The 17,198-nt window shown below is 42.7% G+C and overlaps 1 protein-coding gene across 12 annotated transcripts in view; it reads left to right on the top strand.

Moving 5' to 3' along the window:
- Positions 1–17,198, top strand: part of DLGAP1 (DLG associated protein 1) — a 334,630-nt gene that overhangs the window by 237,021 nt on the left and 80,411 nt on the right. For all 12 annotated transcript variants that reach the window (XM_079982893.1, XM_079982895.1, XM_079982897.1 and 9 more), the window contains one exon: positions 5,209–5,423. In XM_079982893.1, coding sequence (XP_079839019.1) covers positions 5,209–5,423 — 215 coding nt within the window. The remainder of the gene's footprint in view (positions 1–5,208; positions 5,424–17,198) is intronic.

Genomic DNA, 17,198 nt, shown 5'->3' on the forward strand with positions numbered 1-17,198 from the left:
CGCTAGTACATTAACTCTGCAATGAATCAGAAAACGCCACAAGAAGACTGCACATCAATTTCTATTAATGATCTCTTGAGGGAAAACCGGAATAGTCTCAACACAATTTAATAAGTGATCAAAAGAATATTTTAATAAAGCTGCCAATATTCATTTTTGAAATAGATTAAATTTAATACAGCTATTTAATCTGTTAATTTTTAGCCTTACTTTTCTCTCTCTTTCTAATTGTTTTTTTCTGCCGGCAGTACTATAGCCCTCTTGTAATGTACTCTGATTTTAATTTCATTCTTGCTCTAATGAGCTAGTATAGGAGTGTTGAGCTAGAATCAAGAAGACCCAGATTCATGCTTTCTCAGCCTAATCTATCTCATAATGATTGTTATGAAAGATGGGAGGTGAAAACCATGAGCTCTTTGGAAGAAGGGTAGGTTAAAATGTTATACACACACTGAATCCTAAATTCAGCCAGTGTTAAGCGGCAGATGTACAATAAAATCCATAATTTGCTCACAGTAGCCTATTTTAGAAGGATCTGTGTTCTGTAGTGTAACAATCACAGAGCTGAGTTTGTGAGGGGGATGTACAGATACATCCAACAGCTGGCTGCTGTAACCATGTTACATTGGTTAGGGGCCAATAGCTTCTAGCTACTAGCCTTTATTATTGTTTGAAGGGGTATCATAGGAATCCATAAAACTGAAGGGGAACATAGGGGCCATTTTCCATGCCATTCAACAGGGTTCAGGTAGTTTAAAGAAGCTGGTGATTCCTGACAATCAGCTGATGGGTGGATTCATCCACCCACTTTTGTAGGGCTGAGGCCTTGCATGTCTCCTCTTTTGCAGGCTTCTCTGCTTTTCATTCAGACCAGAATTAAACATAGCCATTCCCAGTGCATTGCCTCCTGGGCCTCTATACATCCCCATTTCCCATTATTTCTGCTCTCCAGTGTTGTGGGCCTGGCTTATAAAGCCTGAACAGTAGTTTTCATTAGCAACCTTTGGTTTCATGATTTTGCCCTCAGGGCTTTTTCAAAACCAACTGAAACTGAGAGCTGTTCACAAACAAATCCCATCCCTTGCTGTCCATACTCTCTGCTTTATTTTAGAACAGTCCACATTTGGTCCAGGTAGCTATTGTGTATGTTGGAGTTTGGTAAATAAATTGCAGCCGTGTACAGAAACAATCTGGTGTGACTTCTGGTTGAAAGGATAAAAAGGCAAGGTATCTCATGACAGACACAGCCATTCTAAGTATAGGTTTTACCTATGGCCAAGATGGAGCCAATAGGTTAACACTACTAGCACATGCTGTTACAGACCCAGTTTGTAGTGGAATTGGGTTATGAACTTTAAACAACAGCCTTGCTATGCAAGGTTGACCAGGTTTGAGACACTTGGCTCAGGATCCTTTCTTTGCAAAAAAGGAAAGCAAGAATGCCGGACAAGAAATAAGGGTTCAAAGCTTTATTTACTGACCAAATGTTACAGCAAGGGTGCTATCTCCCTAATTAATAACCCTGGAAATGAGGAATAGAAATTGGAATGAAGGAATAATCCTACCAATAAACCTTTCTTCATAGAGTACACACACAAAATGTATTCTCAAAGAAGTACACAGACCAAGGACCCAGGCGAGGGATCCTGTAACAAGCAAAAATAGGGAGGACAGTGAAAACTGCAAATATATCTTCTCTGAAATGTAATCCTTTTTTTGAATTCTAATCCATTTCCAATTGGTTTTCTTGGTCTTCTTGGTTCTGCTAGGGCTTCTCCTCAGTTGGCTTCTCCACACAAATTGCCTTCTCCAAATTGGTACTGAGGCACAGCTACCTTTTTATGTACATGGGATGATGAAGCACTGTCCTATACCAAAGGCTCTAGAATGCCACTGGGTTGTGAAAGTAATATAGCCAAAACCCAAGTTTGTCTCAATATTTCCCTCTTCATGTGCATGATAACATCCTTCCTTTGCATACGCCCAGAGTTTAAAGCAACGAAAGTCCAGAATGATGACATTGCTTGTCTTCTAAGCCAAACCTGCTTTTTAGCCCCCCCGTAAACAAAACTATTGACATAAGTTTGGACTTATCATCATCATAATTATCATCATCATCATTATTAATCATTAATATGCCACTCATCTGATTGAGTTCCCCCAGCTACTCTGGGCAGCTTCCAACAAATTCAAACACAATATGAAATCAAACATTAAAAACTTCTCTGAACAGGGCTGCCTTCAGAAGTCTTCTAAAAGTCAGATAGTTGTTTATTTCCTTGACATCTGACGGGAGGGTGTTCTATAGGGCGGGCGTGACTACCAAGAAGACCCTCTGCCTTTATTAGACTTCGTCTGTTGTTCTTGAGACATAACTAAAACTTAAAGGCTAAATATGGATAGCTCAATTGGTTAGAGGATGCTGATGCTGATGACAAAGTTGCAAGTTTGATCCCTGTATGGGACAGCTGCGTATTCTTACATTGCAGGGGGTTGGACTAGATTATCCTTAGAATCCCTTCCAACTCTATGATCCTATCTTTTTTGCTAAATATAAAACAAACCCAGCTTTACTAATAATGAAAGAATAGCATAACATTTGAGAGGTTTGGTACAGGTTTTTAAGAGCATTAACGTGCATATAACATAAGGAAGTAAAAGCCTGAAAGGAGGTAATCTACTTTACCAACAAGTAGTTCCTGAAGGAGAAGGAATCAGAGAGGAGGAAAAACAGGTTTCCTTTCTGTCTGTCTTCCCCCACCCCTGCTTCGGGTAGTTTATTGCATGTGTTGTTGCTTTAATCCCAGCAGTGTAAATCAGATAACTGTAAAATACAAGTTAGAGGAAACAAAGATGTGTCGATGTTTCTACTGCTGCTCATTTTGGGATTCTTGGAAAAGTAAACAACAACAACAGATAAATAGTCTAATGTTGTCTCAAAGGGTTAGCACAGAAGTGACTGAATGTTGATTGGCACAAGGACTTCTTTGCTTACCTTTCTCCTGCCCTCTGATCAAAAGATGAAGTAGCATATTTTCTTTGTGAACTACCAAGAGTTTGCTTAAGTTGCCTTGTAAGCTGAAAACGTGTGAGAAGAAAGAAATGCATACCCTCCAAGTGTCCTGATTTTTCAGGGACAGTCCCAGAGTTACAAAAGCCATCCCAGCTTCTGATTTGATCCAGGAATGTCCCTGTTTCCTCCACCAGCCCCGCTGATGCTGAGTATAGCAGGAGGATGAGCCGGCGCTTCTCCCTGACAATGGAGGTGGTGATGGCTACAGCTGCAAGGGAGCATCCCATTGCCTCTCCATAGCCTCTCCAAGATTGTGAAGTGGTTCCTGGCTGATAGAAGCAGCAGCTAAGATATTGGAATGCCAGACTGATGTAGCTTTTGGATTACTAGAATCTTCATATCTTATCTGCTTAACCAAAATTTTTATAAATTAACTATTTTGTGTAAAAAGCATTATAAGTCTCCATGTAAGAACTGGCTAATGAAAGCTGCGGCTACTCAATTCTTTTGTTTTTTAAGGAAATCTTCCACACATGTATTGGAGAGTCATATTGTACAAGAATTGCATGTTCTTTAATTCCAAAGAACAGTCCAGAGTTTTTTTAGTGCATCCAGAACTGTAATATTTACAGTTTACAGGTAACACTAAGCCAAACCATGGCTTAGCACAGTGAGCAAACATGTAGATTTCTGGACTTAGGATTGCTGCTGCAGCACGTTCCCATACCCCTACCACTGTGCTACCCAGTGCTGCCTGGCTCATGAGCCCTGGTTTCGACATGACGCTAAGCCAAACCGTGGCATAGACCCAGACAAAGCAGCAGCAGGACTGGAGGAAGCACCCACACATTTGCTCATTTGTGTTAAGCCATGGTTTGGTTTAGCACTATTTGCAAACTGGGCCTCTATTTTTGAAAGCACTCCTCTTGCATACAAAGTAGCTCTTCTTTCAATATGACCGAATTTTGTTATAAACCGAGAAAGAAGAGGAATTATCTCTGCTAATGTCAGTTCTGCATCATCCCGTGCAGCACACAACAGTCTCCAAGTGCGTCACACTTGAATAGTTGTGAGAGGATAAGGATTGTTTGATTTATTGGATAAAGGGAAATCTCTCCTATACAGGTCTTGAGAAAAGCTAAGCCAATTTTCTCTCTCTTTGTAGCAGTACCTGCAATTACGTCACTTTCTTAGCTAGACTCGTATCCAGCAGGCAACCAAGCACCCACTCACTTCTTTTGAATCCTTCCCAGAAGCTGCTGTTTCTTCAGCTAAAGCTCTGACATAATCTATTTATAATACCCTCCAAATGCCGTTTGCAGATGACAATCCATCCTATGTGGGAGCATAGGGAAATGACTTGAGTGAATCTTTGGAATAAGATGGTGTTGTATCTGGACCTATTTTGCAGCCATGTCAAACAATAAAAATACGAAGGAAGAGCAGTACAAGGTTGTCAGTAAGTGCTACATTAGCCCTGCAAGGCTTCATCCAATATATATAACTACCATCAGTATTGTTGGAAGGGTATGTTGATAGATATGTTCGTACTTTCACTTTTGGTGGGAATGTCCAACAGTGCATGGTTGTTTTTTCCCGGGAGGAATTTCTCCATATTCCCTTTAATTTCTAATAAAACTATGCTTCTTCATCATTTTGGGTCTAATTACATGGGATTCCTGCATAAAGACCTTCTGAAGCAATTGTTTACAACAGTCATGTAGAGCACACAATTAGAGGACTCCCAAACGACCTTCTAAAGAGCAGTAGAGTCATATAAATAAACTTGCTCTCAGTTTTTAAAGATATTACAATGCCAGGGTTTCTGGTTTGTTTTTGTTTTTTTCCTATGTGAAGGCACTTCAAGCATTTGATCATTTTCCAATTATATACAACTGCTTATATGTACATTTTTTCCTTAATATTATTTGGCTACATTATTTCTACAAGTGAATACTCCATATTTAGTGTGCTTCTCTTTAGTTTTGCTCTAAATGCTGCACAAGCTCCCTCATGATATATTAAGGGCTGTAGTAAGTTCTCTTTCTTCCCTAAATTAGTTAACTTGATATACTGTTAGGTGTGCTCTTCCTTTTTGTTGCCTGTCTTTTTAACTTTATTTCAAAATTTTAAAAAATCCATATATATTATATGGAGGAATTTTTTTAAAGCATTAAATTTTATTTGTATTACAGGTTCCTCAAGATGAATGGTCTGGGTATACTCCACATGGCAAAGATGATGAGATCCCATGCCGGCGAATGCGTAGTGGCAGTTACATCAAAGCCATGGGGGATGAAGACAGTGGGGATTCGGACACGAGCCCAAAGCCTTCTCCAAAGATTGCTGCACGAAGGGAGAGTTATCTCAAGGCCACCCAGCCATCGCTTACAGAACTCACCACTCTCAAGTGAGACATTTTAAGAAAGAACCATTATTAACAATAGTGAAATTCAAACTATGACCAATTCAGTAACATTTCTGCACTAGCAAATAGGGATTGAGTAGGCATGGGCGTAGTCGGAGGGGCAACTGCCCCCCTAGATCAAGTAAAACAAGCAAAATATTTAATTAACTGAGCAATCACATCAGTTCTACTGCCCCCCAAAAAAGTCCTGGCTACGCCCATGTGAGTAGGAGGTATCAACTATGGTGTTCCAACTATGTGTTGGTATGCCTGCCTTACCAATACTGTACGTTTCAGTATATTTCAGACTAGGTGTCATAATACCTTGCAGAGGTAGGGAGGTGGTGTCTGCCACATTCTGAAACCCTTCAATACCATTTCTACTATTATTCTAGCAGAACTTAGCATGAGTAAGGAATGTGAAATCCTAATCCTATGTATTCTAGACCTGTTAGACAACAGCATACCACCCATAAAAATGACCTCTTCCTTGGGTGTTATAGTATATGTTGTGTATGTGCACCCAGCTTGGTTACATCAAATCACAGCTCCTTGATAAGTTACATAAATGATATACAGATTGGTTCAATTGTGTTTGTGTTTTTATACTGTTATCGTTTGTCCAAGGCTTGCCATGCACTGCAGTTGCCTGGGAATCAGCAAAGATGCCTTAGCAGTTGATAGAGGCATTTGCAGCGCTCAGGCTGTAGAATTTCCTACCTTGAAAGACCTGGTGGACAACCCCCTCCATAGCTTTTTGAAATGGTTTAATCTTCCCCTATGTTGCTCTGTTATGTTTGTAGATGGCTGCATTATGTTTTCAATTTGTGACTGTAAGCTGCCTCAAAGGATCCACTTGAGCTCATTTTATAAATGAATAAAATTAACACTTCACATTTTAGGTTTAACGTAGCCTGTAGGCAGAAGCACTTTTAAAAAAACCAAAAAACTGTTGTACCCTTGACCCTAGAGACAAATGTTCAGGATGATCAACTTCCCTCTTCTGGTAGGAGGAATTTAAGAAAGACAAGGCCTGTACATTCAGATTATCCCAGTTTTTTCCTCTTTTCACCATGAGACTGAAGTGAATCAGCCCATGGTGAATCAGCCCACTGAGGAGGAAACGTTAGAAAGCTAAATTTGGCTTTCATACCTTATACTGCTAACCTTGTTTCTCTAGTTTGTGCTGTGTGAGTTAAGGTATCTGCTTGCTGACAGCTGTCTATTTTCTTGGGCATGGCTGACCTGAGACATTTTGCTGCCTCGGGCAATGGAAAAGATCCCTTCCCCGCATTCCAGGTACAGAAGCTGATCAGATTGGCATTTGAAACTTATTTCAACATTAGCAACAAGACAACATCTTCCTGAGGGCAGAGACTAGCTTAGGGGGCACAGTCGGGATGGATGGCTTCCAGCACCTCTTTGACCTCCTCACTCTACCTAATGATTAAGAAGCATGCCATAAGGCTCTGCAATGTTTCAGGTTGGGTATTCTCCCAAAACAGAGTAAAGCAGAATATTATTCAGGTCATAATTGCATGGCACAAAGTTGCCCATTTTGAAAAAGATGGTAATCAAAAATGCCCAGCAAAAAGGTAGATGCAAAATCCTTGTGTTATCACAATTATATAATCTCACAGTAACGTGATATGATCTGTGTTCTTCAGTGTTCCACGATATACCTACTCTAGTGTTTAAAATAAAGTAGTTCGCTGGTTAAAGAAGTCCTATAGTAGGTGAATTGTCTTTCCCAGAAACAGTGTCAAGTTGTCAGCAAGCTTCAGGTTAATAAAAGTGTGCTGCTTTGTTTAATTTATAGTTTGCCATTGTCAAACAGTGAAGCACATGGTGCCCAGAATAGATCCTAGGAAAGATGGCTGTGCTGAACAGCTATACTCTGCAGCTATGAGCGTAGAGGGAATACTTCCAGAAACCTTATATTCTGTAGTCCAGGGGTCAGCAAACCTTTTCCGCAGGGGGCTGCTCCACTGTCCCTCAGACCTTGTGGAGGGCTGGACTATATTTTTTGGGGGGGGGAATCCTCCCCAAGACTCTCCTCTCCCTTCTCCACAGCACTGGATGAGCCCCGGTGGCTCCTTACCTGTGCCTTGCGAGCGGCAGGGGCTGGCGGCAGCGGGACAATGAGCAGCGCAAAAGGGCTGGCTCCGGAAAGAGGCTGCTTAAAATGGCAGTCAGCCAACCGCGGCTCAACAAAGTCCAGCCCCCTTCCTCCTCTAGGCAGGGTGAGGAGAAGCCAGGAGGAGGGAGGGAGGAGGCGCCGCCGTGGTGTGTGTGAGTGAGAGGGGGGAAGAAATGGTGCAGCCCAAACAATCAGAATCCCCACGCCAATCCATGCGGCGATTCCTGGACCGTCCGTGGGCCAGATCCAGCCCCCAGGCCTTAGTTTGCTGACTCATGTTCTATACTCTGTTTGGACTTAAATGCTTTTTCTGGTTCTCATTCCTTATGAGTTAGGCTTCCATTGAGAAGATTCTGCCACACACAAATGGAGCATCCCTTCTTGATCTCAAAAGAGGGGACAAATCATGCATAGTTCTTATCATTTGTTCACAGAACTTCCTAAATCCACTGGGGTTGGATCTTACTTTCCCAGTTAGAAGTCACTGTATTAGATATATTACAAGTATAATTACTGTAAGACTTTGGATGGGAAGTGTTTTATTGTACACTGCCCTCTCTGTCCTTTTAATACTTTAAAAAAAAAAATAAGCCATGAGTAAAGAACCCACATTTTTTTCATATATATTTTTTCATCCACTTTAGGAATATTCCCTCCTGCTCTTACAGTAATTTCTGCCCCATAAAAGTACTAAATGTCATGCTTTCCCACCCATCCAGTTGTTCTTCTTGTTCATTCTTTTTGGGGGGAATGGTGGGGAAACAGAAAATTTCTGTATTGTTGCTGCTTTATATATGAGTAGCAAAATATAAAATCAGAGCTATGCAATAGTCAACTTATATAAGGAGGGGCTGTTTCTCCTGAATTTCACCCCCATCCCTTTCTAATCCTACCTCACAATCTCCCTCCTACAAGCTGTTCACCATGCCATCGTTTCCATGTGGTTAAAGAACACATTTTGAACGTTGTGGTTAAAATTCTGAATAAAACACAGCTTGCTCTGATCATGAAATCCACACCTCCGCTGCTCTGCTCCTATTATCCTACTAGGAAATGAGAAGTTGTTTCTTTCTTTCGGCTGGCAAAATTTGCCTGTGGTGGTATTTTTTAAATGTTTTTCAAACAAGAAAGCTGTTATAATTAAAATTGATTTGGAAAAAAATCTGTCCAGGATTAAAAAATTAGTTACCTGGGGGGCGGGTTTCATTATATAAATAGATGAGCAAAGTATGTTAACCAGCATTAACAAAATTATGTCTGAAACTATTTCCTAAAAAAAGGCTCTCTTTATTAATATATACCAATTTATAGGGGTAGCTTAAAAATCTGTGGGAGATTAGCAGCCAAACCTAACAAATTTATATACTTGCTAGTTAGCATGAGAAGGGTCTAAGTCCACAGAGCTGTATTTCTGATAGGCAGGTATTCAGACCATAGAAATCCAGTTGGCATAGAGGGCTCCATGTGATGTAATTTCCCCTCCTCTTCTGGAGAGGAAGGAGCATACAGTCATACCTCATGTTATGTTTGCTTCATGTTACGTTTTTCAGGTTGCGTCCCGCAGCAACCCAGAAGTACCGGAAAGGGTTACTTCCGGGTTTCATAGAATCATAGAATCATAGAGTTGGAAGAGACCACAAGGGCCATCGAGTCCAACTCCCTGCCAAGCAGGAAACACCATCAGAGCACTCCTGACATATGGTTGTCAAGCCTCTGCTTAAAGACCTCCAAAGAAGGAGACTCCACCACACTCCTTGGCAGCAAATTCCACTGTCAAACAGCTCTTACTGTCAGGAAGTTCTTCCTAATGTTTAGGTGGAATCTTCTTTCTTGTAGTTTGGAACCATTGCTCCGTGTCCGCTTCTCTGGAGCAGCAGAAAACAACCTTTCTCCCTCCTCTATGTGACATCCTTTTATATATTTGAACATGGCTATCATATCACCCCTTAACCTTCTCTTCTCCAGGCTAAACATGCCCAGCTCCCTTAGCTGTTCCTCATAAGGCATCGTTTCCAGGCCTTTGACCATTTTGGTTGCCCTCCTCTGGACACGTTCCAGTTTGTCAGTGACCTTCTTGAACTGTGGTGCCCAGAACTGGACACAGTACTCCAGGTGAGGTCTGACCAGAGCAGAATACAGTGGCACTATTACTTCCCTTGATCTAGATGCTATACTCGTATTGATGCAGCCCAGAATTGCATTGGCTTTTTTAGCTACCGCGTCACACTGTTGGCTCATGTCAAGTTTGTGGTCAACCAAGACTCCTAGATCCTTTTCACATGTACTGCTCTCAAGCCAGGTGTCACCCATCTTGTATTTGTGCCTCTCATTTTTTTTTGCCCAAGTGCAATACTTTACATTTCTCCCTGTTAAAATTCATCTTGTTTGTTTTGGCCCAGTTCTCTAATCTGTCAAGGTCATTTTGAAGTGTGATCCTGTCCTCTGGGGTGTTAGCCACCCCTCCCAGTTTGGTGTCATCTGCAAATTTGATCAGGATGCCCTTGAGTCCATCATCCAAGTCGTTGATAAAGATGTTGAATAAGACCGGGCCCAAGACAGTGTTGAATTTGCAGAGTCCCGAGCACAGCGGAATGATGAGCAGTACGTGCCACATACTTTACTTTCCTTTACTTTATTTACACCTCAATGCTAAGAGCTTACAATCAAGCATCTTGCCTCTGCGTGAGCAGAGAGGCATCCTCTCTCCTCTGAAACATGGAGAGAACTGTGAAAAACAGGAAACCAGTGTACGTCACATCCAGTCTCCTTTCCCGTGAGAAACTCCAACAGCAACTCTAAGTGTGGAATGTAAACATTGCCTCGTGACAAGCACTTCGCTGCACAGTGAAGAGAGCAGAAACCAACATCCTCCCCCTTTCTGTGAACATCACTGGGCAGCGTGTTCGTACAATATCAGTACAAACCCAACTTCTGCACATAGGTACAGTGTTGATCCCTTGATACAATCTTGGACAATACATCAGCAGGAATTTCATTACCTGGCATATAGGACACCGTTACGAGTCCCTTCTGAATACGTTCCCTAGCATGTTGCACCTTCAATTGCAAGTGCTTCGTGCTTTGCTTACAACCTTCAGAATTCAGCAAAGCCAAACATGCTTTGTTGTCCTGGTAAACCTGGATTGGACATTTGACAGGAATTTTCATGTCTTTGCACAATTGTAACAACCATTCACAATCTTTGAGTGAATAAGACAGTGCATTCAGTTCAGCTTCACAAGTACTTAAGCTAACTGTTGTTTGCTTCTTGCATGACCAATCAAATAGACCCTGATTGTACATGTAGCAAACTCCAGACGTGCTTTTCCTGTCTGTAGTGTCACTTCCAAAACTTGCATCTGCAAATATCTCAAGACCACCAGACTTCTGATTGTTAAATCTCAGTCTGTAATGCATAGTGCCTTTCAAATACCGCGCTATGCGTTTCAGAGCTCTCCAATCCTTAACAGTAGGATTGTTGACTTGTCTGCTAAGCAAATTACAGCTAACAGCAATGTCTGGTCTTGAACATCTGGCAATAAAGTTTAGCTTGCCTAGCACACTTCTGTACAGTGTAGTGTCAGAAAATGCTTCTTCAGTGTCATCTACCTGATAACCTGTTGTCATCGGTGTGTCTACAGGGTTAGAATCCATCAGGTTTAGTTTGCTTAACACATCAGCAATTTTCCGTGACTGGTGTACTAGAATGTTACCATCTTGATCTCTCTCTATTTCAAGAGATAGGTAGTTGTTTACCTCACCAAGATCTTTCATGTCAAAGTGTTCTTTCAGTTGAGCTAGGGCGTTATTGTACATTGTGACATCATTCCAAAAGAATAATAAATCATCAACATAAAACAAGCAATACAATTTCTTTTGCCCCTCTTCTTTGATAAATACACATGGATCAGCTTTCCCTTGCTGAAAACCTAGAGAAAACAATACCTCAGTGAGTTTTGTGTGCCAACACCGTGCACTTTGTTTGAGACCATAAAGGGACTTTTTCAGAGCACAAACAAATCCCTGTTTTACCTGTACGCCATCAGGTGGAAGCATATAAAGTGATTCACCTAGAGATCCGTACAGAAAAGCTGTATTCACATCGTGGTGACTAATGTGTAGATTCTCCTCTGCAGCTAGCTTGAGCATAAGCCTAATGCTCTCATACCTCACTGTGGGTGAGTAGGTCTCGTGATAGTCTTCACCTGGTACCTGTGCAAAACCTCTGGCTACCAATCTGGCTTTGTGTCTGACTATCTTGCCATTTTGATCAGTCTTCGCTTTGAAGACCCATTTGCTTCCAAGCAGTTTCATTCCTGGAACTACTGGAACAAGCTCCCATGTTTTGTTCCTTTCTAAGGAATCAAGCTCAGCCTTCATGGCATTTAACCATGGCTCAGCTTCCTTTGAATCCAAATCCTGGATTTCTTGGAAACTTGAAGGTTCAAATACCTTTTTGGAGCTTTTAACAGCTGTTACTGCTATCTTAGCAAACTCATCAGCAAATCTCTTTGGAGGTTTGCCTTTTGTGGCTCTTTGTGACCTGCGAATTAGCCTTAGGTCTTCAACACTCTCCTCTTCCTTCTTAGGAGAAAAGTGACCTATTGTGAACAATGGTTCCTCCAATTCTTGATCAGAGCTTTCAGAGGGTCGCATAGAGGCTTTCGCACTCTTGAAATCCTCTGAATCACCCGATTCAGTTTCAGACTCAGAATCAGAACCTTCATCAGTGGGTGTGGGTTGCTGTGGCTGCTTTTGACTATCCTCAGTCTCATCACTGTCATCAGGATAACATTGGAAAATTCCCACATTCTCCCCCCACATGGCATTGTACTCAACACTTCTTGTGAGCTTAATTGTCTTAGAGTCAGTCATCATTATTCTGTAAGACCCTTTCTGATAACCTAGAAAGATGCCATGCAAACCACGCTTGTCTAACTTGGAGTTTTGTGGTGAGTGAACCCACATGTCAGAACCAAAAATTTTCATGTGTTTGATGTATGGCTTTTTGCCAAACATCTTCTCATAGGGGGTACAACCAATCGCTGAAGATAACCTGCGATTATAACTGTAAGTAAAACACGAGAGAGATTCAGCCCAATAACTCTCTGGAAGATTGGCATCATGCAGCAAGGTTTTTAACCCTTGAAGCATTGTTTGATTTGCTCGTTCTGCAAGTCCATTCTGCCATGGCGAGCGAGGACTAGACAAATCGTGTTGAATTCCTTTCTCAGACAGAAAAGCTTCAAACTGCTGAGAAGTGAATTCCCCCCCGCGATCAGTGAAAAGAATTTTTATCTTCTTACCATGCACATTTTCCAACCAAGCACAGAATTCCTTGAACCTTGGAAAAGCCTCTGATTTCTGCTTGAGATTGTACACATAAATATACCTGGAAAATGCATCAATGAGAACCATGAAGTACCTGTTTCCACCCAAAGAGGGCGCTAGTGGTCCAACCAAATCAGCATGAACAACCTGGTATGGTTCTGTAGCTTGCCTACTAGACACCTTACCTTTCGCAGCCATTTTCACCTTGTTTGCTGCGCATGCCTTGCACTTCATGTGGTACCTGCAGGGTTTAATAGTCATACCTTCAACCAAAGCAGGCATTTTAGATACTGCCTCAAAATGCAAATGACCAAATTTCCTGTGAAAATCATGAATACATTCTGCATGCAAACTTTTGTTAGTACCTGCAATGCAACAAGTTTCATCCTGCACAACATCATCAAAATACAAAACAAACAAACAATCAACATATTCAGCATGCAATACATAATCATTTTTCTTTGTGATGATGCACTTTTTGTTCTTAAAGGAAACGTCAATTTTCCGCTCATTCAGCTGTCCAACGCTGAGCAGATTATGTTTCGCATCTGCTACATAAAGTACATCTTTTATCGATAAGTCCAAATTGTGAAGAACAACAGTTCCGTAGCCTTTACTGGGGATTGTGTGGTCATACGCCTGGTGAATTGCACCTTCCTGCGGTGTAAAAGACACAAACAGTCGCTTATCGTTGCACATGTGGTGCGTTGCAGCCGAATCAACAACGAAGAAAGATCTAGACGTCTTCTGGACCTCTGCAACCTCTGGAGTGAAGCGTGAGACCATTGCCTTGTGCTGCGTTGTCCCGGACACCGGACCTTTGCCTTTGCTCTGGCCTCTTCCACGCGATGAGCTTCCGCTGCGCTGCTCTGTCTTGGCCCTGGGATATTTGCATTCCCTCGTCATATGGCCTAGACGTCCACACGAGTAGCATTTCACTGCCTTCAAAGCTTTGGCGCCATATGGTGGTTCCACTGCACTCTGGGATGACGTCTGTGAAGACTCCCCCTTACCCATGCAGCTAGCACCCTGGCGATCTGCTTCATTCTGAATCACGGCAGTAACATAGTCCACTGTCAGCTGAGCAGTTGGCTGTACAGCAATCTGAGTAGCAACAGACTCCCAACTTGAACCCAAAGAATGTAGTATCATGAAGGAATACACAGCCTCTGGAAAAGCGAGTCCTCTCTGTTGCAGCTCATGTCTCAGATTCTGCATCTCCATCAGAGGTGTACGCACATCTCCACCTTCAGCAAGAGCCATATTATGCAGCTTGGTAAAGTAAAACATAGTGGATCCAGCTTCTGTCCTCAAGTGAGCCTCTCTCAAAGCGTCCCAAATTTCTCTGGCTGAGGTCTTACCACGCAACAGACAGAGCTCTTCTGGGGATACTATCAATGTAAGAGTTCCCCTTGCTTTGGAATCTTTAGCTTTCCATGTATCTGTCAATGGAGCTGGGGGGGTTTTCTGTAATCACCTCAAAAAGACCCTCTTTCCGCAGAACAGCCTCAGCATAGAGAACCCAGTCTGCGTAATTTTTCTTATTGAGCTTGGGAATCCCAAAAGCATCAGCTAGCTTTGCATTAGCCATCTCTGCTGCGTTAAATCAGCTGCGTCACTGCTGCTTCAAACCTTCAAACATTCCAAAAGCAAGTTCAAAAACGCTTTCAGTTTCCAGCCTCCCCAAGCCTTTAAGCTTGTGCCTTTGAGCCTTTGCCTGTGCCCGGCAAACAGCTCTAAAAGTTCAAAGTCCAGCCATAAAGCCATTAACTAGAAGCTGGCAGGCTGCCCGGAGCATGAGCAACATACCTCTCACCAATCATCCTGACGCGCAGAGATATCGTCCGATCCGTCCCTCTGCATTCCTTTGCATTCTTTGCCGGCACTCCGAAGTCCATCCGTCAGATTGATTGCGTTTTTCTGGGCCCGGAACCAGGAATGTTGAATTTGCAGAGTCCCGAGCACAGCGGAATGATGAGCAGTACGTGCCACATACTTTACTTTCCTTTACTTTATTTACACTTCAATGCTAAGAGCTTACAATCAAGCATCTTGCCTCTGCGTGAGCAGAGAGGCATCCCCTCTCCTCTGAAGCACGGAGAGAACTGTGAAAAACAGGAAACCAGTGTACGTCACATCCAGTCTCCTTTCCTGTGAGAAACTCCAACAGCAACTCTGAGTGTGGAATGTAAACATTGCCTCGTGACAAGCACTTCGCTGCACAGTGAAGAGAGCAGAAACCAACAGACAGAACCCTGTGGCACCCCACTAGTCACTCTTCTCCAGGATGAAAAGGAACCATTAATGAGCACCTGTCAGGGAACTGACATCAGAGCGAAAAGCGGAGGCAGGGCTCCAGAGCGATGCCGGAGAGGGAACCAGTCGGGGGGAAGGAATTCAGCGTGACACCAATAGAGAGGAGATGGAGGAATCGGTGTCAGGGCTCCAAGACCCTTCAACCGAAACCAGCGGAGAGAGCGCTGGCACGCCCTTGCCATCCCCTTACTTGCGCAGACGCATTCCGTGCAGGGAACATAGGCGGAGACTTGGGGTCAAGCAGCTTTTATGCTGGAAGAGATTCAAGAAACGCCCACTGGCAGATTCTGCAAGTGACTAACAGGTCATGGAGGGCGAGCTCTAACCCTGAACATGTTTGAGCAAACCATCTAATCGAAGTGGAGGCAGTTTACGCACGAATAACCACACTATACCATTACAGCACCCTTTGGATTCGGTGAGTCAGCCAGTTACAAATCCACTGAGTGGTAGCATAGTCAAGTCCGCATTTTACCAGCTTCTTTACAAGAATATCATGGGGCACCTTGTCAATTGCCTTGCTGAAATCAAGGTAGGCTACATCCACTGCGTTCCCTTCATCTACCAGGCTTGTAATTCGGTCAAAAAAACGAGATCAGGTTAGTCTGACATGACTTATTTTTCAGAAATCCATGCTGACTATTGGTGATCAGAGCATTCCTTTCTAGGTGCTCACAGACTGTTTGCTTAATGATCTGCTCCAGAATCTTCCCTGGTATTGATGTCAGACTGACTGGGCGGTAATTATTTGGGTCCTCTCTTTTCCCCTTTTTGAAAATAGGGACAACATTTGCCCTCCTCCAGTCTGCCGGGACTTCGCCTGTTCTCCAGGAATTCTCAAAGATGACTGCCAGTGGTTCTGAGATCACATCTGCCAGTTCTTTTAATACTCTTGGATGCAGTTCATCTGGCCCTGGAGACTTGAATACATCTAAACTAGCCAAGTATTCTTGTACTATCTCCTTAGTTATTCTGGGCTGTGTTTCCTCTGCTGAATCATTTGCTCCAAATTCTTCAGGTCGGGCATTGTTTTCTTTATTGGAGAAGACTGAGGCAAAGAAGGCATTGAGCAGTTCAGCCCTTTCTGTGTCCCCTGTTTGCATTTCACCATCTTCTCCTCTGAGTGACCCCACTGTTTCTTTGTTCTTCCTTTTGCTATGAACATACCCATAAAAGCCTTTTTTGTTGCTTTTAACCTCTCTAGCAAGCCTGAGTTCATTCTGTGCTTTAGCTTTTCTGACTTTGTGTCTACACGTGCTGGCTATTTGTTTGAATTCCTCTTTGGTGGTTTCCCCCCTTTTCCATTTTTTGTACACATCCTTTTTTAATCTTAACTCAGTTAAAAGTTCTTTAGATAGCCACCCCGGCTTCTTTATGCACCTTCCATGTTTCCATCTCATTGGTATTGCCTGAAGTTGTGCTTTTTACTATCTCCCTCTTAACAAACTCCCAGCCATCATGAACTCCCTTTCCTTTTAGTATTACTGTCCATGGGATCTCACCCAGCACTTCCCTAAGTTTTATGAAGTCGGCTTTCTTAAAGTCAAGAAATTGAGTCCTAGTATGCTTGGCTGCTCCTTTCCGCTGTATAGTAAACTTCAGAAGAGCATGATCACTCGCGCCTAATGATCCTTCCACTTCTACCCCACTAACCAGGTCATCAACATTGGTTAGGACCAGATCTAAAATGGCTGTTCCTCTTGTTGCTTCTCCCACTTTCTGGACAACGAAGTTGTCTGCAAGGCCAGTGAGGAATCTGTTTGACCTTATGCTCTTGGCTGAGTTTGACATCCAGCAAATATCCGGGTAATTGAAGTCCCCCATTACTACTATCTCCCTTCCTTTTGCATGCTTGGCCATCTGTTCCAGGAAGGCATCATCTATGTCCTCCGTTTGGCTTGGGGATCTATAGTAAACTCCCACAATGAGGTCACTGTTATTCTTCTCTCCCTTAATTTTGACCCAAATGCTCTCACTTTGGCTTTGAGGTT

This window comes from Podarcis cretensis (assembly GCF_951804945.1).
Source record: "Podarcis cretensis genome assembly, chromosome: 7".
NCBI classification, from domain to species: domain Eukaryota; kingdom Metazoa; phylum Chordata; class Lepidosauria; order Squamata; family Lacertidae; genus Podarcis; species Podarcis cretensis.